Consider the following 24,002-nt stretch of genomic DNA (forward strand, 5'->3'; position numbering starts at 1 on the left):
CGATAGGAGCCCGAGGTGGGGGGGCGGGCGGAGAGGGATGCTGCTCTCACAGTGTGTGGTCCCTCAGCTTTGTCTGGCAGCAGCCCTGGGGGTCGAGGTGGTCCCACCTGCAGCACCCAAGGGAGCTGGGGCCACCCCGGGAGCCGGCAGAGCCGCCCCAGCGCTCCCGCAGCCAAGCGGACCCGTGCTCCCCGGCACAGCACCAGCACCCTCGTTCCCCTTGGATCGGGGGCTGCTGTCGTGCTAACGAAGGTGCTGCCTCCCCCCGCCGTGTCCTTCCCGCGCCGTGCCCTTGCTTCCCTCCGTGCATTGCTGGAAAGGGACTTGCCACTGGTGATGCTGGGGGACCGTGGGGGTCCTTGGGGGTGCGTGGGGTGGGGGCACTTGAGCGAAGGCAGCAGCACTCACTGAGACGAGCGGTTAAAGCAGTCCTGCTCAGTTAGCTCTTCCTCTCGCCCCGCTCCTCCTTGCTGAAGAAGCGAGAGAAAAAAAGCGAGGAACAATGTCTCCGTGACTCACTAGCAGCAAAAACAAGCTTAAAAAAATTCCCCTGGAATAGCGAATACTCTGCTTGTAGGTAGGAGAACAGGCAGAGGAGTGGTTACTCGTACTGTCCCGGAAGAAGGGCGGGCGAGGCTGGTACGTGCCGCCGCGGTTTGGTGGGTGCCGCCGCGCAGGGGCTTGTTTGGGGAACCCACAGCTCAGGTGCGTTTGTCCCGGTGCCAGCTCTGCCTGCTCGGCGCCTGGCAGAGCGCTGCTGGCAGTCAGATGGGGACACAATATGTTCACCCAGGCATAGTTTATGCTTATGCTTTTCAAAACTGTGCTGCTTTTTTCGGGGGCTGTCATAATCGTTTTATGGTGGAGCACGGAAGGAGAGAAATAATTAAAATTCCAGCGTGCTGCAAGAGGCGAGGGCCGTAAGGAGCTTTCGCCGGGGCGGCCGCGGGGCTGCTCTCCGAGCGGGCTGGGCTCCTCCGCCAAGGCAGCGCATCCTCCTGTACTACGGGCTCAGCCAAAAAACAGAAGAAAAGAGAAGAATGAATCAGAGACTGTCAGAGCGAAGGCATGAATTGCGCTCGCTGGGTTGTCTGAGGCTCTCCTTTCAGTATTATTAGAATAAAGCCGTCTTTAATTAAACCTTTAAGTGCTTTATAAGGCAGAAGACTTTATGTGCCGTCTGCTGCTCTTAATGGTGGTTTGATGGCTGGTGCGCAACGAGTTTGGCGTCGTGCTCTGCAGGCAGTGTGCTGGTGAAGGAGCCGGTGCTAAGGGGCACCCCCGTCCCCGGGCAGAGGTGGGGGCCAGGTTTGGCAGGGGTGCTCCTGGGTGGAGGTGCGGGGCTGCGTGGGTGCTGGCGTGGGCACCCGCCGTGCCGGCAGCCAGAGCCGAGCTCGTGGCGTGCCCCAGCCCACCCTCTGCTCCCTCCCCACCGCTGGCCAGGAATAAATAATAATAAAGAGACATTCGCTTCCCCGCTGGGAGATGACCCTGCCTTCAAAAAGAAGGTGCAGGAGAGGGGGTGCTGGATGCCAGGAGATAGCGGATGCAAAAGGCTTCAAAGGAATTAATTAAAGATAAAATGTGTTTAAGAGAAGACCCTGGGCGGTTGGGATGGAGCCGCGGCTTTGATCCGCCGGGCAAAGGCGTGGGGAGCCATCGCAGCCGGGGGCCGGAGGGGAGGCGAGGGGGCTGGACGGCATCTCCTGGGCCAGTGCCTGCCGGCCACCTTTCCCGGGAGGGTCCCGGAGGGTCCTCTGTAAGGCCATGCATCAGCTGCGCCAGAAAGTGGTTTTCCTTAAGGGTGGAGGATGATGGCGAGGGAGAAGGGACTCTCGTTCTCCCCGGGATTAGCAGATGTCGTGCGTGCATGCGTGCCTTCACCCACGTGTGTCTAAATGAGCCAGAAACTCTCCTCTGCTGCTCTCAGAGATATTTATTGCTCAGTGATGTTTGCTGTAACACCTGAGAAGATAAGTCCCAGTGTCTTTAGCATAAGCCTGTAGGATCTTTGTTCTTGGCAAGAATATTTCACGGCGGCAGCAGCAGGATATTCTCCTTTCATCAGTCCAACCCAAAACACTGGGAGGTTTCCAGGAACCTTGGGTTTTTTGCTGAAGAACTGCATTTTCACTTCAGGATGACTAATGCTCACTGGGCTGGGTTTCGGAGCTGATCACCGTGATTTACCAGGTGGAAAACCAAGGGGCTTTGCCTGCACAAACTCTGCTTTGAAGGCAAGAGGGGTGTTAGAGGAGCGGCCCCAAGGTGGTTTCCCAGCACAGCGGGTCGGGCAGTGGATGAACCGGCTTTGCACCGGAGCAAGCTTTTCCAAGAAGACTCCTGCCATATCTCCTCCTCTGTATCTAACCCTTGTGGTTTTTGTAAATTTTTTTTCTTACAAGCTATTAAATGGCGGTAGGGTTTGCATTACGGCAAAGTCTGACTGATCCCCCCTGGGAAAGGCCGTTTGTGGCTGTGATTGCAGCAGAACGGCCACACGACACTCCTGATCAAATTTTTCTGTCCAAAAGTGGTTTTATCGGCTAGATGAGGCTTTCAGGGATCAGATGGGTTTTCTGATGGCTGGGGAAGCTGTAATGCCTCTCGAGTCCAGCTGGTTTTCCGCAGCCCCTCCGCGATGCTCGGGAGGAGGCAGAGGCATCCCGGTGCCCATGGGATGCAAGAACAGAGGAAGGAGACTCGTGGCGGGGTTGAGGACGGGATGCCGAGCCCCGCAACAAGACCCCCCATTGGAGAGAGCCCTCAGGCAGCTGTCGGCACCGATGTCCCCGTGTCCAAAGGCAGCTGGAGGCGGTGCCCCGAGCAGGCAGCCGATCGACTCACATCGAGTGGATCCTCTCCGGTGGTTGCCGTCTTGTGTTTCCCGCTCCGCTCCCCGGCGATGCGGTACCGGATGCTCAGCTGCTGCAGACCGGGGAGGCTCTGCGGAGCCCGTCAGCCCAGCCGTTCCCCGGTCCAGGCTCACGCAGCTCTTCCAGCTGTATTTTGCCTGCTGGGGTGCAGGCAGGGAGCCAGGCCAAGTGCCGTGGACAGTGGCTAAGCCACTGGAGAGGAATCCTTCGCTGGTACGGCTGTTGCGGGCAGCAGGTACTGGCTTGCCCGCCAGGCTGGGGGATGCGGCGTGACGGCTTGTTGGCTTCTGTGTGGGCTGTGATGCTCACCATGGAAATTGCTTAGAAGGTTGTTTTGGCCAGGAACAATTGCCACAGCACTGATTCCATCTACATTTCCATCGTTTCCCCCTCTATAAGCTCTTTAACCGCTCCCAGGAGCCAGTTTCTTTTCAATGCTCGTTACTGGGAGCCTGTTTGGGATGGTCTGTCCCTGGCTGGATGCAATGCGTTGACTGAGGAGCGAGAGGGAGAGGTGTTAGGGCCTGACTGTGCACATGGAAGTCCTGCTGCAATCAAGGACGTGTCTCTGGCTCGGCCCTGCGATGCCGGACGGGCCCTCCCTGCTCCCCGCCATGCGCCGGCAGACCTGGCCCTGGCTTATTTAGGAGATTTACCCTCTTTCAGCATTTCAACTCAAACTGGTAGTTGCGGGAAGGCTGAGGCAGAGGGGGGAGAAAGAAGCAGGGAAGCGATCCGCGCGGCACGCGTGCGGGAAGGGGCTTGGGTGCTTCCTTGCAGCCCTCCTGGCTGGCTGCAGCAGGTATTCGGAGCATCTGTTGGTTTTCTACCACTAACGGTAACGCACGATTATGCTCTGCAAAATGAAATGGAGCTGTTTTTTCCTTTTTTAATTTTATGCAGCTTAGAGGCCTTGACGAGGGTCTTCAAAGAGTTGCGGCTCATAGCTGTTTTTATTGGGAAAATGAAAAATACAGTCTCCCTAACCAGAGCTGTTGAAATAAAGGCCTTGGGGGGATAGAGGTTCTCTTTGTTTTTAATTAAGAGCTTATATCTCCTGTTCGCTGCCGTTGCGCACTTCTGCAGTAGCAAGACATTAGTCTCGAATGGATTTTCTCATGGAATTAATTCAGTTGATGCAGAGCTGTCCGGGAGCCGTTTCGAAAGGTGGCCAGAAAGGCCAAAACTCAGCGCTTTCATCTCGGTGGCAAATACATGGTCTTTAAAATAACATATAAAAAAAGCCCTGGCGTTTGCTTGCTTTGAGAAGATTGCGTTTTTCCCGGGATGTGGGGAATTTGGCGTTGCGTTTTGCGGGTTGAGGCACAGCTGCTGCCCGAGCTCCACGGCTGGGGCTGCCGCCCGCGGGGGTGCTGAGCCCGGCTCGCCCGCCACTGGAGGGGACGAGAAGTCCCCGGCGAGAGCGGAGTGCACTCGGATGGCGTGAGAGTGGAAAAACCCAGCAATATTTCAGCATTTCCAAGGGTTCAAAGAGCGCCTTTGAAGAGCTTTCCCTCCTGGCAGGCAACACATTAAATTCTGCTGCACTAGCAGAAGCACAGGGGTTTGGACACACTTTCAATTCCATTAAATACTTCTCCTGTAATTACCCTCGAGTTAAATGGTCACTGCGTCAAATTGCCTAGTAAAAGCCTTGTAAGAGGGAACCGCTCGCAGCCCCCTTGCAGAGATGAGGCACGTACGCGGCCGGTGCCGGACGGGACGGCAGCTCGCCGAGCGTCCCTCCCCGATCCCCCGCGCCAGCCCCTGCCCTTCCTGCAGCTTGTTTCTTTGCCGGTTATTAACATGTAATTAAATGACCGCCGGGTTCTGTAACTTGCTGGGATCGGAGCTTTACCGTTTGAAATGTTTGCCACGGAGATGAGCAAACAAAACCGAACCACCGTAATTCCTGCTTCCAGGTTCTCTCCTGCAGCCTGCCCCGCGTTTTGGGGTCGCAGGCGTTCGCTGTGAGTTACACGCGCGCCAGAAGGCTTCTTGCACCGGAGGAGGAGGAGGAGAGTGGTTTTGCTTTATGAGCTATTGATTTTATCCTCCAGGTCCCTTTCCCCCAGACAGATTGGGCTCCTAGGGCCGTGTTTAAAATAATGCTTTGCTCTTCGCCGCCATCTCTCTCTTTCCTCTCGCCTCGCGCCCGGGGTGGTCCCCCTTACGGGATGTTCCCCTCTCCCAGGATGCCCCATCCATTAACACCTTCTCTTGCAGATTGGATATTTCTGTTCGATTTTGCTCTGTACGGTTCTAGATATTTCTTTGAAGGCCTAGAGGAAAGGATCCGGTATATTTGCAAAGTAAGAATAAAGACCTATTAGTCTTTATTGCAGTGGGTATTGCTGTAGGGCTTCCCAGGGAATCATCCCAGTTTCCCACCCGGTCCCTTTCCCTCTTGCCATCGCTGCTGTGCTTAACATTGTTGGGAGAAACATTTCCTGTCCCCTTGAAACCCCCCCGGGCTCTAGTGCAGAATTAATATGCGATGCAAAGGAACTTTCTTCTGTGCCGGTACATATGGCAACTTATGTATGTGATGGAGTCTAAAATTATCCAGCCCTTCTTAAAATCCATGTGTCCTGCTCCAAAGAGCTGCCATCCTTCCCAGTGCTCAGCCACCTGCAATCTGTTCTGCCTGCGCGTTTCCCATTATGTAAGTGCAAGGATTAATTGCATCGTTAGGTTCTCCCGTGTCCCTGCCGCCTCTGCCTCAGCTCCCATCTTTGCAGGTCTCGTTTCCGACGCTGCTTCTGTTTTCAAAGGAATCGGGCACCGGGCTGTTTTTATTTTATTTTTAGAGTCTTTCCTTTTATCTTTTTCGGCAGTGTCCCACTGGGAGCTGCTCCAAGATTGCCGCGAAGGATGCGGCCGGGCTGGCTGTGCCGGGCTGCTGCCGGGGTGGGCGTCGCTCCTGACCCGGCACGCGCGGGAGCACCGAAGCACCGGGGCGGGCGTGAGCTGGGGGCCGGGAGCTGCCGGCTGCGCTCCTTGGGTCAGTCGGGACACGGCTCCTGTCGCGACCGTGCTCCTGGGACCCGAAGCACGGGGCCAGAAGTCTTTCTCTGCGCCTCGCCGTCAGCCAGTGGGGTGCGGGCAGGAAAAAGCCCTGTGGCGTTTTCCCCGTGAATTCCCTCGGGAAACGAAAGCCGGAGGCAGAGCAGCAGAGGAGCACAGAATTTGGCTCTGGGTCCCGAGTCGCTCGCGGGAGGTGGCCGATCTCCCCAGCTGCGGGCGGGACGACTCCGCCAGCCCGTGCAGCTCCGGGCTCAGCAATCCTGAGCGATCCTCAGCCAGCTCCCGAGCGATCCTACCCACCCGGAGCGGTGTCCCCACGGGTGCTGGCTTTCGGTTCGGAGCCCCCCCAGCCCGCAGAGCCACGAACGGGTTCTGCCCGGCCCTGCCGAGTCTCCTTCTCGAGGCCGCGAAGCGCAGCGGCTGCTCCCTGGTGTTGGACCCCTCCGGAGCCGGCGCTGGCGCGGAGGAAGTGGGTGCCAGGTCCTCCCCGTCCTCTGCCACCACGTCCCCAGCCCTCGCATTTGCTTTCCCTGACCCGCTCTTTGTTCTGGCAGCTGCTTGTGCCAGTTCTCCGGAGGAGCCTTGTCACAGCGTGTTTGAACCAATTGAAGTGTAATTGGGAGTAAATGGAGGAAATGGGTCATTTGCAAAATAGGTGCTTGAGTCGAGGGAGAAAAATAGCCCTGACGCATCCCATCCCGCTGCGCTCGGCTTCACCAGGGCGCGGAGGCTGGCGAGCAGCCGTCCGTCTGTCCGTCCGATGGCTCCCCGGGGAGGGAGCGTGCGGCTTGCCGCCCTGGGGAGCAGAGGAAGAACCCCAAAGTACGCGGGGTTTGCAGCATTCTGCACCTCCCTGCGTTTTGGTGGGCTCTTGCCTTCTGCTGGCTCGGCACTGGGACCGTGCCAGGATCCAAAGAGCCGGCGTTTTGGAAGCGTTGGCCTTCGGGAAGTCATTTCTCCTTGGTCCTGCCTCTACAAAACCCCTTCGCCAGCAATGTCCTTGGTGTGGCTGACATCTGCCGCCGCCTCCTGCTCCGGACCACGTCATAGAATTATGGAATCGTTTAGGTTGGAAAAGACCTTTAAGATCAAGCCCAACCGTTAACCCAGCACTGCCAAGTCCACCGCTACACCACGTCCCCAAGCACCACATCTACACATCTTTTAAATCCCTCCAGGGCTGGGGACTCGGACACTTCCCTGGGCAGCCTGTTCCAATGCTTGACAACCCTTTCAAGGGTCCTGTCCTGTCCAAGTCCTGTCCTTAAACCTAGTCGGGATCCCTGCTCTTTTCCCAGATCTCCTCCATAGCGTATCCGCTGGCAAAGCGGAATAAGCACCAGAAGACGCTGGGTGCGTGCTTCCTTCCAGAAACCCTTCTGCTTTTATTTTGGAGGTGAGTGCCTTTGCTCTGCCAGATGCCAGAGCTCTCTGGTCCCCAGGGCGGGTGCCAGGCCATCGCTCCCCTCTCCTTCGCACCCGTCCTTCCCTCGCGGCTCCCTCCCTGGCAGCCTGGTGTCGGTCGCTGGCTGCTGCCTGCCCTCCGGCACGGTGGCTCTGGGGCTGGGAGCAAAGCCTTCCCCGTGAGCGATCGCTACCTGAGTGCTTGGCAGTGGGCGTGTTTTGGTGAATCAGACTCGCCAAAGGTGACCTTGGTTTTATTATATTAAACTGTCAAGACTCTCATTTCTGAGCATTTGATTTACACCCGGGATGCATCCTGGCAGCCAAGTCCGCAGCGCTTCCTAAAAAGGTGTCACTGCTGGCTGGCCTCGTTGCTCAAAATCTGGGATTTCATGGGTCTCCGCATCCCAAGCGGGGATCCGCGCCTCCTTCCCAGGGTGGCCAGCGGCAAAGGCTGGGTCCTGCGGTGTGGGCAGAACGGTGACGCTGACGAGGGCAAGTTGATGGTGGATCTTGAGCAAGGATGCTCAGGTGGCGAGGTGTGGTGCTGAGGCACGCGCGCCCATGGGCAGAGCTAAGGAAAACCGGGCTAACCCCTCGAGCCGTGGCATGATGCGCGCTTGTGCTCCCGAAAGCTGGGAGGCTGCTGCGCTGCGTGCTGGAGGTGGCCTTCAAAAGGTGACTTACATCTCTTCATGCACCCGCACCGAGCGGTTTCCATCTCCCCTCGGGAGCCCTCGTGGGTCACAGCAACTTGCACGGCTTTTCTCCTGCTCTTTCCGGGCCAGAAGCGTTTTCCATCCTATTTCTGGGGGATTAGGGGTTCTTTGGAGGTGCGTGGCCTGGGGAGGTGTCGAACACCGCACGCCCTGGGAGGTGGCAGCTCTGCCCTGGGAGTCAGGCTAAGCTTGAGCAGCTCTTCTACCGTGATGAGTTTTGTCGGCAGTGTGGGTGCGCGGGCAGGGACCTGAAACCCCTGGGGCACAGGGAAGAGCAGGGGGAGACGAGGTAACAAATTTCAAGGGAGTCAAAACTTTTGTCCTTCGAAAGAAGGCAGCGGAGCAGCGAGCGTGATCCGTGGTTTAAAATATCACTCATAAATCTAATCTGGCCTAATTACCCAGCCTGGTGCTTGGGCTGCTGCTCAGAGTCTCACGCAAGCCTGCCATGAGAGCAGGGTGCGCCGTGCTGAAAGCTGGGGAGCCACGGCGTGGCCCCAAGTCCGCTGCTCAGGAGCGTGGGAGAGCCCTGGGCGGCATTCCCGTGGGAGCGTGGGGATGCTCTGTGCAAAGTCCCCGCGGAGAGCAGCCTCAGGGCTGTGGCGGGGGCACGCTGCCCCCGACGTGTCTCTCCCGGGAGGGTTTTCCGCCCTCCGAGGAGGGGGCACGCCTGGCGCACGCTGCTTTTGCCGGGGAAGGGATGTGCGTGCGTACGGCTGCCGGCGCTGGAAGAGCTGCTGCGGCCGGTTCACTGCCGAGACCCGCGGCCGGGCGGGCAGGCAGCCGTCTGCCCACCTCCTTCCCGGGTCTGCAGCCACGGCAGCCCTGCGGGCATCCCTGGCTCCGGCCGAGCCACGGCCCCTGCGCAGAAACCGTCCTTGGCTGTGGGCAGCCGGCCGGGAGCCCGTGCGCTCCTGTGGGAGTCAGCAGCGATTTCCTTGCCACGCGTACCCGCGCGAGCTGGGAGCACTACGCATGCATTGCACAGATGCACGTGTGTGTGTGTGTGTGTGTATCTCTGCTTGTTTTCCTGTCATGCTAACACTTACTTATTTATTAAAAATACCATCCATCAGGAGCTGCAACATCTGTTTGTGAAAAATAGCACATCCTTGGGCTGCAGCCAGGAAAATCATTTCATTACAAAATTGCAACTGTAAAGCAGCACAAAATCACAAACATACTGTACATTGAGATGCTTTTGTTTCCAAACTGCTCATTAGGAATGATACACGAGCCAAAATTATACCCTGTGTAAGGTGAATTAGGAGAAAATGAGCCCATCCGACCTTCTAAGTGAGCAGCAGTTAGTGCGGTAATTATTATCTCTGGTTAATCCTGCACCCACTGCAAGGCTGCGCTCAAGTTTCCCTTTCCGTCCCGGAGGGGATACGTCTTCACATCTCTTCCGTTCTTCGTGCCTAATTCGGGCTGACAAGGAACATACTTGAGAGGATAGGAAATGAGAAGCCTGGCTTAAAGATTATTTTATGTAAGGCAGGAGAGAGGATTGCGTGGCCGCTGCCGGGGGCTGCGTACGGCCCCGTGCCGGGGAAGGGCTCGGGAGGAGGCGGCCGCGGGGGGTCTGTGCGCAGCAGGGGGCTTTGCTCGCCGCTGCCCGGGATCCCCCTTGGCTCCCGTCCCCACTCTCTCTCGTTTCTTTTCTCCGCAGGTCTGGCGGTTCATCAGATAATCACTATTACCGTGTCCCTCATCATGGTCATAGCTGCTCTGATAACAACTCTTGTCTTAAAAAATTGGTAAGGTCCCTCCTGGGTCTCTTTGGCTTGTGGGGGTGGCGTGGGGATGGGGACAGGGTGGGGACGGGGGTGCCTTTCCAGCTGCGAGCGCTAAAGCCTGTGGCACCAGGGATGGCTTCGGAAAGGCATTGCAGGAGAAAATGTGGTTTTCTTATACTGAAACCCCCAAAGGAGGTTGAAGCACCTGGCTTCATCTGTGCCCCTGCGGCTCCCCCGCCTCTCCCCGCGTGGTGGGCGGCTTTGGGGACCAGCACGTGGCCAGGGTCGGGTGGCCGAGTCCCACGTGGGACACGTGCTCGTTGCTGCTCCGGGATTGCCTCGCTGCAACATGAGGCCACCCGGTGAGGTCAAAGTCGTGCGTTCAGCCGCAGCGGGTGTCCCCGCAGGGGTGCCGGGACCTGCCCTGCGCTGGGTGCCGTCTCCTCTGCCGCCTTGCTTAAGCAGCTTTACTGCTGCTCCTGAAACCACCCGCCTGGCTCGGCAAGCAACAATTGCATTTTCTGACCTTCCCTACGACTCCGGGGACTGAAGGGCATCCCTGAGCCCCTCAGATGCCACCGGTTTGAAGCGTGCCCCATCCCCCGGAGCGCTCGTGCGCTCCTCCAGCTTAATTTGCTCCTGTTTATTCTCTCGGCATGGCTGGGCGTATGGCAAAATAGGTTAGCTTTTCGCTTCAGGCGCTCGTGACTTTACCTATTTTCCCAGGGAAACTGGCCTACTTTGAGGTCAGCGTTGCTGGTGTAATGATACGGCTGCAGCTCTGGGCCGGTGGGAGAGCTGCCGCACGGTGCCGCCGTGCTCGGCGGCGGTGGGTCTCTCCTCCAGCCTGGCCTCCTGCCCGCTCTGCCCACCCGGGCTCTCCACGGGTGCTGCGGCAGATCGATTCCTGCGCCTAGGAGGAAATTAGAAAGCCAGGTTGATGAAGAAGCCTGCTCGCTTCCCGGGATTAGAGGAAAACCTGTTTGCAGGGCTACGGAGGCATCTTAATCTCGGCAGAGCTTTAACGAAGCGTTGCAGCTGGCCGAAAGCACCGAGTTGCTCGCCCCGCAGACGAGTTTGCTTTGCTGGGAGCGGGCCCGCGGGGAGGCATCGGGAGCGCAGCCGGTGATGCTCAGTTCTGTATCTCAGACAGGATTTACTTTACTAACCTTCCCTAGTCATAGCAGAATTTCAGTGAAAGAGCGTGGAAAATACTTTCTAAAACACTTCTGGGATTTTTCTCTAATAGTGGTCATAAGCAGCACATATCATTGATCCGGCCGACCACAGCTTGGCAGAACAGCTCGAGTAACCTAATGCTGAAGGCAAAAAGGGAAAAAAAAACCATACAGTGATCAGTGTAGAATAGAAATTGTTTACAATAAGTGAAATGGGGAGATCACCAGAGAACGCCTGCAGGAGAGCGTGGTCAGACGTGTCACAGGCAAACAGCAGCACCCCAGTGGGTTTGCTCAGCTCTGACGTTTGCCAAACTGTGCTTTGGTTTTTCGCGCGTTTTTTAGGCTACCGCCGGTGCTGCTTGTGCAGGTGGGGGCCGGCCGCGCGCTGGCTGCTGGCTCGTGGCAGAGCTGACCCAGAGCACACGCTTAGTCCCCGGCCCCCAACGGGACACGGTCTCTACCCCCGTCCTTTTGGCTGGCGCTTGTCCCCCTCGGGCAAGACGGGTGAGCGACGGCTGCGTGCCGTGCAAGTGTCCTTCTTGTCGTTGCTCCTTCTGCAAATGTGCCGCGGTGGAGCTGACAGTTATTTTAGCGGCTGTCTCTTTCGGTTGCATCAGCCGGTGCAGAGCAGGCTGTGCCCTGCTGCTGGCAGATGCTGCTGCCCCAGACGGTGCCGCTCCCGGGGGAGCCTCCTGCTCCCGGTCCCGCAGGTCTCCCTCCGCAGGCAGCGCAGGCAGCGCAGGCAGCGCCAGCATCCCCAGCTCCCGCTGCCCTCGGAGTTGCCGTCTTTCGAAACTCCAGTATTACGATAGGCACTGTCAATCCTGTTCAGAAAAAAAGTGACCTCTTAATTAAATCAGCGTCTAGACCCTTAAATAGGAACAGCCTGATCTGGGGCAGGTTCCTGCTAGCTGGCGTTCTCCTTGCTTCGCGTGTGCTGGACCAGAAGCGTTGCACGGCCACGAGGTCCCGTTGGAGCCTCCGGAGCCGGTGGAGTCACCGGGGAGCAGGGCTGCCCCGCCAGCCGTCCCTCGGCCGAGGGGGAGCGTCTGCCGCGTCAGACCAGTTTCTGAGCTTATTTATCCTGATAAGTGAAAACCTTTTGGTGCCTCCCAAATGGAAAGGGTTTAACTTCATTGTTCTCACCTAGGTCTTTTAACTTACAAAAAGGCTTTCATTTCCTGCAGGTATAAACGTATGACTTGCTAAGTAATTCCTCTGGTGGTAAAAAGCTCGTATCTAAAATTTAAATTTGATCCTTAAAAAAAAAAAAAAAAGGCAAGGCAAATGACTGCTTGATTGTGGCTGATCTTTCCAAAGTGCCTGAATGCTAATCTAATATTGAGCGATGTATAATTAATGGCCGATAACGCGCCTTCCCCTGCCGAGCGTCAGCGACGCGCGGTGCGTCGTGTCCCTTCTTCTCTCCCCCGCCGCCCCAGCTGCGCGCAGAGCGGGCGCCCGCGGCGCAACAGCCACCAGCGCAAGCTGGACCAGCAGGAGGAGAGCTGCCAGAACCTGACCGACTTCGCCCCCGCCCGCGTGCCCAGCGCCCTCGACATCTTCACCGCCTACAACGAGACGCTGCAGTGCTCCCACGAGTGCGTCCGGACCCCCGTGCCCGTCTACGCGGAGGAGGCGTTGCACTCGCCCGGGGATTATAAAACAACCTTCAATGGAAACAGGTGAGGCAGCCGGCGTGGTTTCCCTGTGGCTGGGGAGCACCGTCCCGCTCCGGGGGTCCGCTCTCCCCTCTCTTCCCCGGGGAGATGCCCTGGGAGCACGTGGTGGAGCTGCCTTCCTCCGGCTCTCCAAGCCACCGCGATGCTCGCCCGCCCCATAGCTCAGCGTGGGCACGGCCGCTAGACCGCTCATCCCCCGATGAGGATGGGCTGTCGGCTCAACAAGCCCTGGCAGCATTCGGCACCGCACGTTTTTCAGTTCCCGGCTGCTGCCGCCAGCACGTAAATGCTGCCGGATCCATCTTCCAGCGTTCGTGCTGTCTCCTAAGTGGCATCAAAAGAGCTGCTGGGTTGCAAATGAGCGGGGTGATTAAAGGAGGAGCGGGCAGCAAGAGCCAAATGAACCGTTTGTCTGGCGTGAAATAATGATGCATTAACAAGAGGGCCTCGTAGCAGCTGGCGGCGTGGTGTAAGAGATGCGAGCCTTTGCTCTGCGTGCCCCTTGCCTGCGTGGGGGGGGAGGTGGACGGGAGCGCTGGGTCAATGCCACCCGGCACCTCGAGCTGGCTCCCAGAGCCCTTTCACTGGGCGCGGGTGCAGAGTTTCACCGCGCAGTAAATGCATGTTCCCCATCGAAGAGGAGAAATCAGGAGGAGAGTTTTGAGGGAGAAAATGAGCAACTGGTGCTCCACGCAGCCTGGCTGGCCCGTGGCGTGCGTGCCACCCGCAGCTGATGTCTACCTGCATGAAGGACAGAAGTCTGGAAGCCAGCAGCTTTATAGACATCTTTTTAACCATCACCGTCTGCGTGCGCATGGGGTTTTGCTAGTTCACGTTTTTCAGGGTTTCTTCAGAGCTTGGAAGGCAGAGAATTGGCAGGGATTTTCAAACCATTTCGTTGAACGTACGCGTGCGTTGATTTGGATGTGAACCCCAGCCAAGCGATGCAGGGGTGCCCTTGTTCTGGCTGGAGGGGGTTCGTTGCATCAAGTGATGCTTTCTGGGACCCTGTTGGCCTTGGTGCGTTTCCAGGCAGCCTGGCAGACCCCGTGCAGGCAGCGGGCACGGCAGACCCGCGTGGGAGCCGCGGCGGAGAGCTCTGGGGGACGGGGAGGTGGCAGGCAGGAGGTGCCCTGCTGCCGCTCGGGGTCAGACATCCCCGGAGCAATTGGCTGCGTTAGAAGGTGCTCGTGCACAGGGGTAAAAACGTTTGATATCGCAGTCCCATCTTCTTCTTCTTTCTCTGCTTTGCACCACCCTGGTTTCCAAGGCCAATAAGCCCGTTCAAAGCATTACTTTAGAAATTTTTTTTTTTCCCCCTCTAAAAAAGCTGATTTTTGCAGCAGGCCACCTCGGCTTGCTCCTTGTGTGTTACCTACCAGCACGTGCAAGCCCCTTTTTCTGCTTGCTGCAGACCCTCTTCTTCTGACCGGCATCTTATTCCTGTGGCCTTTGTGTCTGAGAAATGGTTTGAAATCTCCTGCTGACTGGCCGAAGCCTGTTTGACTTCTGGGGGCAGGGCAGACGCCATCGGGCTGTTTCCTGGTACGTACTGCGCTCCCCCGCGTCCGTCCCGTGTCCACTGCCCCGTGCCCATCGTCCCCTGCCCTCGAGCAGCCGCGCTCTTCCCTGCCCGGTGCCATCCTCCCACTAGCGCTTCTTTTGGGCTGGCGGACCTGAGCAGGGTGTCTCACCCAGCCGTGGATGGGACGTTGGGTACCAACATGGCTTTTCCACGGAGGTGAATTACAGATGGGCCTGAGCTAAAAGGCAGGGACTGGGACGGATGCGGACTTGAGAGCAAAGGGTCCCTGGGGCAGCCTGGAACTTCAGCCTGATCTTGTGGTTCCAGCCCACCTCTAAAACCTCAACAGGTGACAGTGATTTCCGTGCTGTGACATGGCCTGATCTGTAATTAACCTCTTGTTGCATGATGGACAGCCCGTCTCATTCAAGGGTCATGCATCTGACGTGCATGCTCCATCGGTACCTGAAAGCTCATTTGGTGATGTTTGCTGTCATAAACACTCCATGCTCCCTCTGCAAGGGTGCCGGGGTCCTCCTCTTCCTCCTCCTCCTCCTCCTCCTCATCCTCCCGTGCCCGCCGTTGCTCTGCGGGAAGCCGAGCCTGCAAGCCCACGTGTGTGGTCCCCAGCGGCCAGGTTCACACCTCGGATACTGCTGCAACCAAAGGAGTACAACGATGTTGTGCTGGTTTCAACAGCACATTGTTTGGGGATTTTTTTCCTTTTTGAGTTGGCTTGAGCCGTTTTCACCTCCTTGTATTGCTTTTGAAGGTGGCACGGCCGATAGCGGTGGCAGGAAAAGCAATTAGGGTTCACGGTGTGCCAGCTCACCATGGGGCAGTAGTGCCCGTTCGAGCCACACGCTCAGGTGAATTAATTGGTCTGTCCCAAGTCCCTGCTGTAATGAATCATATATTCAGTGTAAATGAAATTTCCAGCCTTCCCTGACTGCAGCTTACCTGGAATAGGCTGCTTAACATTATGCTCAGCTATTGAACACAGACGTATAATTAGATTAGAATGGAAGGGAATAAAAAGTTAATGGTCTCGGCTGTGCTCGGGGCCGGCTGTGTCTGGCAGGCCAGGTGAGGTGTGCAGCTGCAGGAGGGCAGGCAGCAGGCAGCAGGCAGCCAGGGTTCAGCCGTTCGCCCACCGGCGTCTTTGCCCGCAGGGTCCCGCTGATGCGGCCCCGCTGCTCGGCCGGGGCGGCTCTGCCCCCCGAGAGCCTCTCCTGGCTGGAGGGGCTTCACTGTTAAATTTAAGAGGCTCTCACTCCCCATCTATTAATGTTCTCTCGTTATTTCTCTGACTCTGTTGTGGCCGCTGTCTCGGGGGGACAAAGTGCGAAGGCACCTGGCTGGAGAGCTGGTGTTAGTGAGCAAGGGCAGCTGGAGGATAAACAGAGAGGTTCTGCAGGGTCTGCCTCAACAGCACGTGCAGACGCTAGCTTCAGAAAGCAAACAGCAATAATCCACTGTGCCTTCTCCACCGTGAGCTTTGTAGTTTGTGATGTCTGTCCATTGGCTTAAAATTATTTTTTAAAAAAAACAACACAAAAACCAAGCCAGTCACACTTGGATGCCATCAGCTGCGCTCGTGCCTGAAGTAGGGGGAAGGAGAAGGAGCAGCTCTGAGCTGTTGCCTGCTGTGGGAAGCCTGTGCAATTCCCACTGCTCCTGCCTGAGGTCCTGTGCCAAACTCTGTGCCAAAGACCGAGCCCTGGTCGTCTCCATAGATTTCTTTAAATAGTCCAAAGCCGGTCCATTATGCCTTATTAAATCCTTGAAATTCTCATTGACCCGTTTTCATGGAATCCATAAAACACGTATTGACGCGTTCTGGAAAAATCTATCTGAGTCGTACCTGGAGCATTAGCTCTGTAATAGTGTTTCAGTTATTTATACAGTTCTGGAAGCTGATGCTTGGTTTCATTAATGTTAACAAAATGAGATTAATCCAAAAACTGGTCTCTGCATGTGTACATGTGCATATGTGTATTTGCACCAGGGTATTTCCAGAATACACGTGCATAAGTGCTACGTCACGGTAGAAACCAGGTGGTTGCCATAGATCCCTACCGTATGTGGGGAGTAACGTAGACAACATCACCACAGCACAGATAACAGGTGAAATTGCCCTCGTCCCAGAATGGGGTCAACCCAAATCCTTTAGAAGTTCAAAAAAGGTCACTTAATATTTTTTCCACACCGTACTATTTCCCATGCACGTTTGCCTGCATCTTCTGCCGGGGCATGGTTGTTAGAGTGAGGAACGGCCAGGGTCTGTGTCTTCCGAGTGGGCTTTGCTCTGCGCAGCGGTGCTGCAGGGCTGTCCCTGCAGCCCGGGGTTTGCCCCGCAGCCCGTGGCGGTCGGCACGGCTCCCCGTGGCTTCCCAGAAGCCTGCGGTCAAAAGATGCATCGCAACCCCGTGCAAACAGCGTTTTGCATGAATGTGTACGTGCCAGTTGGGACGTCCCACAGACAAAATGATTATTTCAAGTTGCACGTGTCACTGCGTAAGGTAAAAGCTTCCGAGAGCAGGTGGCATTGAGCTGAGCTCCCCGGTAGCCGGTCCCCTCTCGTGGTTGCCTGGTCCTGTCACCGGACAGATGCTGCTAAGCGCAGGAGGAGCGGTGGGACTGGGGATGCCTTTCCAGCTCTCGTTTCTAGAGGAGAGGCTGGTGGAAAAGGAGGTGCAGCTGCTTCGGGCTGCACCTCTTCTGGAGGGATGGCCATTTTCCTGGCTGGCTTTTACAGTAGCAGCAACGTAGCCTGAAGGTGACAGTTGATGTTGACCCGCTGCATCTCGGCAGAGGTGGAAGGATGCTCTAGAGCACACGGAGCTTCCTGGCCAGAGGGCTTACGCGCGGCTTTCTCTTCCCAGCCCCTTTCTCTCGCTGTGTGCAGGAGACAGCGGGCGGCACGAGGGGAGCACCCCCGCAGCCGGGTCGAGCGGAGGGTGGGGGGCTCTTCCCGCTCTGCAGGCACACGGCCATGCACCGGGAGAGGTCAGACGCTGCACCGGTCTCCGTGCCGGAAACCTCTCTCCTTGGAAAGGCTCAAAGCACTTTACAAGTTTTAATTGATGGCACTTCACAGCTCTTAGCTGTCTAATAAGCAAATTAGTACTACCGAACATGTAGAGTCAGAGCTGGAGGCACAAGACAGATGATGTGGCTGAGGACAGGGATGGCAGGGCAGTGAGGGTGCGCGGACATTTCGACTCGCTGAGCACCGGGAGGCTGGTCGGGGTTTAACGTGGACTCTACGTATTACAGTCCATCAGCACTGCGCGAGTACCAAACGTCGTGCTGCCTAAATGGCAGTCTGGCATTTGACGATGCTGACGGCACTGGGCCGAGCGGTCGCAGGGAGCAGATGTAAGGGACGGCACCGCAGAGCAGTCTCCAGCCTGGAGAGCTGCAGGCAGCGCTGAGGTTGTGTCAGGAAACCTGGTGAAACTCATCTGGTTACACGGCAAGCAGATGTTGAAGTTGTTTCCTGGGGTCAGATTCATCCCACGCCAACGGGAGCGACGGGGAGGGTTCCTGTGCCGGTGGTGCGGTCCCTGCCGGGGCGCTGGCCCTCCCAGGAGCGGGCGACGTTGCCCGCGGTGAGCAGCTGTTGGAGCTTTCCCGCAGATCACAGCCACCGGCGGCCGGCCCCGCTGGAGCGCTGGCTTGTAGAGGGATGTCGCACCCAGGCAGCCGGCAGCCCGGCAGCGGCTCCTGCAAACGGGGGCTCGGCCCGTCCGGGCAGCCCGGCACACCGGTGCAGCGGCAGCAGCGTGGCCCAGGGCTGGTTTAGGTGAAGAGTAAAGCAGTCAATTAAAGCATTTGTGCCAGGCAACTCACTGGAGAATTATCTGCACGGAGGTCTAAGAAGCAAAACTCCCTGTGCCCCGATCACGGCGGGTGACGGAGGAGACGCGGTGCCAAGGCAGAGGCAGGAGCAGCTGCCGTTCTGCAAACCAAAAGGTGAAATTTGCTGAAGACTCGAGTGGCTTTGGCCAGGCACCGCAGCAAACTGTGGCTGTTTTGGTTTGATTTCGTACTGGCTTTGGGGCTTTCTGAAATGAAGTTTGAGATTTCGCATTATTCTTGTCCTTAATCCCACTCTCTCTGACTGAAAAACCCCATGGAATGAGATTATACAAAAATCTGTAAGGTTGATCAAGCGCTGACCTACTTTGCACAAAGAGGCTATTTGGAATACAATATAAATTTTACATCCTGCAATGCACGCATTAAGTAGTATTCATCCAGAACTATGTAAATGTTCAGCATCGCTGTTGGGGAAGTGGCGATTTGAGACCTGAAAATTGTGCTGGTACAGTAACATTGATCTGACCCTAGCTTTTGCACAAGGCAGTTAAAATTTACAGTATTGTATGGTAATTCCGTGCTTTGAACACGGCGAGCAGCTGCTGTGATGGCCCCGTTCTGCCTAACAACAGCAAATGGTTTGTATTAACATTAACAGATAATGAGTCATCATAAAAAATCCAGGCTTGTCTTCGGAGGCATAACAGCAGTCCCAACACAGCCCCGGTGCAGGAGATTAAGGGCTCTGTAAAATCTGTCTCGCTAATTAAGACTTCAGTGTTGTTCTTGGAGATGGTATATATTGGGCATCTTGCTTAAAAATAATGTTGAAGAAAGAACCCTTGAACATAAAGCATATTGCATTTCTAGATGCTAATAACCAGCTAGTCAGAGGTCATAGCGTGGGCTGGGGCATCTATGCCGTGAGCACACTATAGGCAGCACTTCTGCATATGCGGGATATCTATCTGCTGTATATAAAGCCCGCGGTGGGTAGCTGTCTCAGGCACGCTTGGCTGTATTACAGCATGTATCGCTATACGTAAAGTCACATACATGGAAAGCAAGTGGCCACGTGCTAATGATGGGGAGTAATTGTCTTTGCGTAAAGGTTTAAAGCTTACGTAGGGAGAGATATTTCAGAAGACAGCAAATAAATGGCTTCAGAAGAACTTCAATAGGATCTCAGTTTTTGATGCTTAACCAATTCTCTATTGATTTCTTTAGGGCATTTAACTTTAGAAAATCTTGTTAGTACTCATCATCGTCTTCTCATCTGCCAGAGTACTCGCTGCTCTTAGCCCAAGTATGAAAAGCTCCAGAATGCCAGGATGCTCAGAAATAAATCACGCTTTGGAAAAGGCCCTGAGGAGATAAAAGCGTGCAGTAAGGCACACCGGAGCCTCTTAGTCACTCCCACTGCTCGCCAAAAGCATCCCCGTCCCCGTGCCTGCATCCCCATTCAGAAGGCTGCCCCGCGAAACACGGCTGCAGGCGAGCTGGGCGAGGCTGGGGCTCCTCCAGGGCGGCAGAAGCGGCGGTCCCCGTCCCAAAAGCAGACTGGCAGCTGGGAGGGGGACGCCACTGACATCCCGCTCCCGCCGTACCCCGCTCCCCCGGGTGCTCGCCCGCTGCCGTCGGCGGTTGCTCACCCGAGCCCTGCTGTGCCGCTGCTGGAGGAGGGGGAAGCCTCCGGGCTCCTGGGGGGCATCAAAGAAGCGATGCGGGTCGCGATGCGTTTCCCTGTCGTGATTTAATCTTTGTTTTTCTTCTCGTCCTTAACAGGATTCCATTGGCGAACCTGTAAAAAATATAAAAAAATAATGGGTTACCTGTACCTACCATTTCTGTTTACCAGTAGGAGACTCAAAGAGCAGCGTTCTATGGGCCAAATATATTTTTATAAAAATGAACACGCCTATAGGTAACTGCGTTTTTCAAAGAGTGCGTTTTTTGGAGAAGAGAAGGAAAAATGTGTGAGCAAAGGATCCGGTGGAGGAAGAGGACCCGGCGAGGGACTGAGAGGGAAGGTCTGAGCACCTGGAGCCTGGACGTGGACTGTGACTCTGAACCTGTGCCAATAATACCATTATGTGCCATGTACCGATGCAAAGACTTCGCGAGAAGCCGAAGCTAAGTCGATAACGCCTAGAAACGTGGAGGACAAGTGGGGTGTCTCTTCTGGTGGGGTCATTCATTCCGGTCCATACGCATACATGCATACGATATATGTAGAGAGAAAATATATATATACACACACAAACACTTTTTGTACTGTAGCAATTTTTGAAGATCTTAAATACTCATTTTTAAAGAAGATGTCATGGGCTAAAAGTCTCATTTCTTTAACACGCATAATACAAACTAGGTGAACTGATGTTTTCTACTTTGGCAGCTTGCCTTTCAAACCTATATGTGTATATATAGGTAGACATATATACATATATATACGTGTGTGTGTGTATGTATAAACATATATATGTATGTATACATATATATATATATATATAGTTTTGGTTCTTTTTGGAAATGCGTTTCCAGCGGTGGCGACATGACTGGACCGCAGCAGCGGGCGGTGGGGGACGGCCGGGGCTGGCGTCGGTGTGCTGCCGGTGCGGCCGGCTGCCGGCGGGGTAAAACAGGAGGAGCGCGGCTGCGCTGCCCCGTGGTTCCTCCAGCTCTGGAAGGCACGGCGGCGTGCTCCGGAGGCTGCTCTGGAACGAAAGGAGGACGGAAACGGGCTGGGATGAGAGCTAGAAGGATGCGCCTGGGCCAAATTCACAAAGTGCATTCCTGCTGTAGGAGGTCAGAGGAAGCGTAACGCTGCGGCGAGAGGAGCGGGCGGCAGAGCTGCTCCCTCCTGCCCGCCGGCTGCTGCGGGGCTCCCGGCTGCCCCGGCGCTCGGCCGTTGCAAGCCCCCTTTCCCCGATGCGGGATGCCGCGTGCGCGGGGCGGATCCTGCTCCTCCTCCCCATGGACCCCACGTCTGAGTCGGTGCTCGTGCACCGTTGCGTCCCCAAGAGCCGGGCAGCGGATTGCGGTGCGGGGCAGGGCGAGCGGGAAGCGAGCAGGGAGCTCACAGCAGGCAGGTCCCCCGGCTCCTGGCAGCTTGCAGCAGCTCAAGGCGGTGGTGAAGGGTATTGCCAGACTTTTGTAGCCCCGTACATCATCGAGGTAGACAGGAAGAAGCCCAAAAGCCTGCGTCTGCCCTTTGTTTCGCAGAGCTGTGGTCCCTGCTGTATTAGGCATGATGCCTCAGGGCTGGCCGGGGACGGATTTTAGGCACGGGCTTTCAAAGGGCTTGGCACAAGAGACAAATTTCAGGAGTGGGATGCGGGAGGTTTTTTGGAAAATGGCTTCTAAACTGACCATGACACCAAAGCTTGCTCAGCCCCTTGTGAGAAACAAGAAAGGAACAAACCAGCTGCCTCCTGCCCCAGCCCAAGGCCAGCAGGCTCCGGGGAGCCTCTTCCTTTGCTCTCATGGTCTTGGCTGGGTCTGCCATGGCAGGAGAAGATGCAGCCCACTGTCCACAATCATGGGATCATTTAATAGCACTAAAAAGAGAATTTTGCCGAACGGTTTGCCAGGGAAGTACGGTTCCGCTGGCTCCGGTTTGGTGTGTTGCTCTAGAATCCTGTCCCACCGCCCGTCCAGTTCCTGCTGGGGTGGGTGTTTTTGGTGGGTGCTGGTGAGCCTGCCAGCCTGCCTGCAAGCCCCCCTGTCCAAGCCTTTCCATGGAGTCGGGTGCGGCAGTCCGTGCCGTGCCGTGCCGTGCCGTGCCCCCCCGCACCGGCGCGGCTGGGAGAGCCAGGCAGGAGGGGGGGATGGTGGCAGCGGGCTGGGGTCTCCCAGCCTGCCCGGTGTCTCACCACGGTTTGCTTCTGCTCTTTAACACACGCCCTGCTCCAAGCCCGGGCTTGCCCACGTAGGTTGTGCCAAGGCAAAGCTTGCAGAGGGCTCCTGGGCGACTGCCCCGTACGGCTTCGTATGAGGGTCCGCTTCACATCAGACGCTGAGATGGGTCTCGGTTGGGTTGCTTCGACATTACGTGGGTGGGAACGACAGCAGTGTTCAGACCAAAGTCCTCCAGTTCTTTTTGTAAACTGCCCTTCGTAAATATTAGCGATTTTTTAGAATTGTCCAGATACACGTTTCTACTCATCCACTAATTATTCAGCTCCATTTCTTTATTATAATAAGCGTGCAGTTAAAAAAAAAAAGTAGAAACTTCTGGTATTGCGCATAGCCACGTGTGCAGTCTCTGGTTTCTGTACCCTTTTTTGTCCTTTTCTGATGGAATTGCACAGTCTGGTTTATTTTTCCTGAATTTTTGGAAGCTGCCCCGGGACGAAGTCTTCCTTGCCGGACCTGACGATTACCTGCGGACTTGAACCAAACATCTCCGAAGGCATTGGCAACATTCTCTGCGACTCCGATGAGCGTCGAGCATCGCCTCGGGCACATTCTGCACCGGGGTCACTGCTGACCGGCAGCCGGAGAGGAGGAGGGGGGTTCCTGTTGCTCCTGGCCAGGTTTTAGTCCATGACCGAACCCGTACCTGCTGCGGAGGTGGTTTCTCGTGAGCGCTGAGCTGGGTGGGCACAGGCGGCAGCAGAGGTGTGCATCCCCAGGGCTGGGGCTTGGTGTTGGAGGGGTATTTAACAGGGCTGGGTCCCCTTAGACTTCGGCAGCGGAGCGGAGAGCTGCTCTTTTTTGTGTGTTTCACAAGAGCAAACCTTTCCACGATGGGGCTGGGCACGGGGCAGAGGGGTGTCTGCGGGGCGGCTCTCGTGTCCGGCTCCGCGGGCGCTCCCCGGGCTGCCTCGGGGGGATCGGACAGTGTCTCGCTGGAGGAGTGACCCCCCAAAGCTTTAGCCTTCCCTGGGAAACGCGGGGTGTGTTTGCCCTTGGGGCGTCCCAGGGGTCTGCCCCGAAACGGGGAGGCAGAGCGGTGCTGCCCGGGGTCTTGGCAGTCTCGCATGCGCGCGGAGGGGGCTTTGGGCTGCAATTAAAGGTGCAGCGTGTCACCTTGTCTGGATTACAAATGCCCCCGCTCAGCGGGTGCGCAGGGTAGCACCCCGGGTGCTGCTGCCCCGGGGGCTCTGCTAGAGCAGCCAAAACCCACGCGAGGGGCACGGATCCTGAGCAACTACTCCAGGGCGATCCGTCATCTCGGTATCCTGGGGCTTTTGTGTTTTACTGATGGCAGTGGTGCAGCCCCTGCAATTACCCTTGCTGGCTCAGTATTTGAATTCTCCTCCTTTGTTTGACTTCGCTGGCATCAATCCACTCCGGCTCGGGAGCCGCGTCTGTTGTGCTTCACCCATTGATCTTCCTATTTATTTGTATGTGCTGGCTGCACCCAGTAGTTCTTGTGGGTATTGCAGTGTAATCTCGATAGCAATTTGACATCATAAAATATATCTCAACTCCCTCATTCCCGAGCCTTTGAAGCATTGTTCTGTATTTCTGCATATATGGAACCCGCAGCCGTCAGGCGGAGCTGGGGGCTGGCAGAGCAGCGCGGGCAGCGCCGGTGCCGATGATGGTGATGGTGATGGAGAGGTGCCCTGCCCTGAGCCCAGCACCCAGCTCCCGGGAAATTCCTCGTGGAGCTGGGGGCAAGGAGGGGGAAGTGTGTGTGTGCGTCTGCATGAGTATCAGGGAGAGAGAACGAAGGCAAATAACTTTGACCCCAGACGACGGGAGCAGGTTTCTGACAGCAGGACTTGCATGAGCTTTCCACATAGTCTGCAGAAGGACACGTCCTGGTCACCGAAAGATGAGCGGTGAACCAGGGAACAAAAGTAGATGCACAATCTTCCCTTATTTATAAGGACCAACAGCACTTGCACTTTATCAGAGAAACCCTCCCATCCCTATGCATGCCAAGCACACCAACAAAGGATAACTGCCAGGAGGAAGGAAAGGAGGGAAGGAAGAAGGGAAGGGCTGGAGCTGCAAATGCGGTGATTTACAAGGCAGGATCCTAGCATCCCAATGTCTTTTGTAGTAAAGAGA

The 24,002-nt window shown here is 56.3% G+C and overlaps 1 protein-coding gene across 2 annotated transcripts in view; it reads left to right on the forward strand.

Moving 5' to 3' along the window:
• Window positions 1-20,341, forward strand: part of AJAP1 (adherens junctions associated protein 1) — a 41,168-nt gene extending 20,827 nt beyond the window's left edge. Inside the window, exons 3-6 of one of the 2 annotated variants that reach the window (XM_072884024.1) lie at window positions 9,699-9,786; window positions 12,389-12,631; window positions 14,043-14,173; window positions 19,764-20,341. In XM_072884024.1, the coding sequence (XP_072740125.1) occupies window positions 9,699-9,786; window positions 12,389-12,631; window positions 14,043-14,115 (404 nt within the window). In that variant the 3' untranslated portion in view covers window positions 14,116-14,173; window positions 19,764-20,341. The remainder of the gene's footprint in view (window positions 1-9,698; window positions 9,787-12,388; window positions 12,632-14,042; window positions 14,174-19,763) is intronic. The other variant, XM_072884025.1, reaches the window with a different exon arrangement.
• The last annotated feature ends 3,661 nt before the right edge of the window (window positions 20,342-24,002 follow it).

This window comes from Ciconia boyciana, chromosome 19, assembly GCF_034638445.1.
Source record: "Ciconia boyciana chromosome 19, ASM3463844v1, whole genome shotgun sequence".
NCBI lineage: Eukaryota > Metazoa > Chordata > Aves > Ciconiiformes > Ciconiidae > Ciconia > Ciconia boyciana.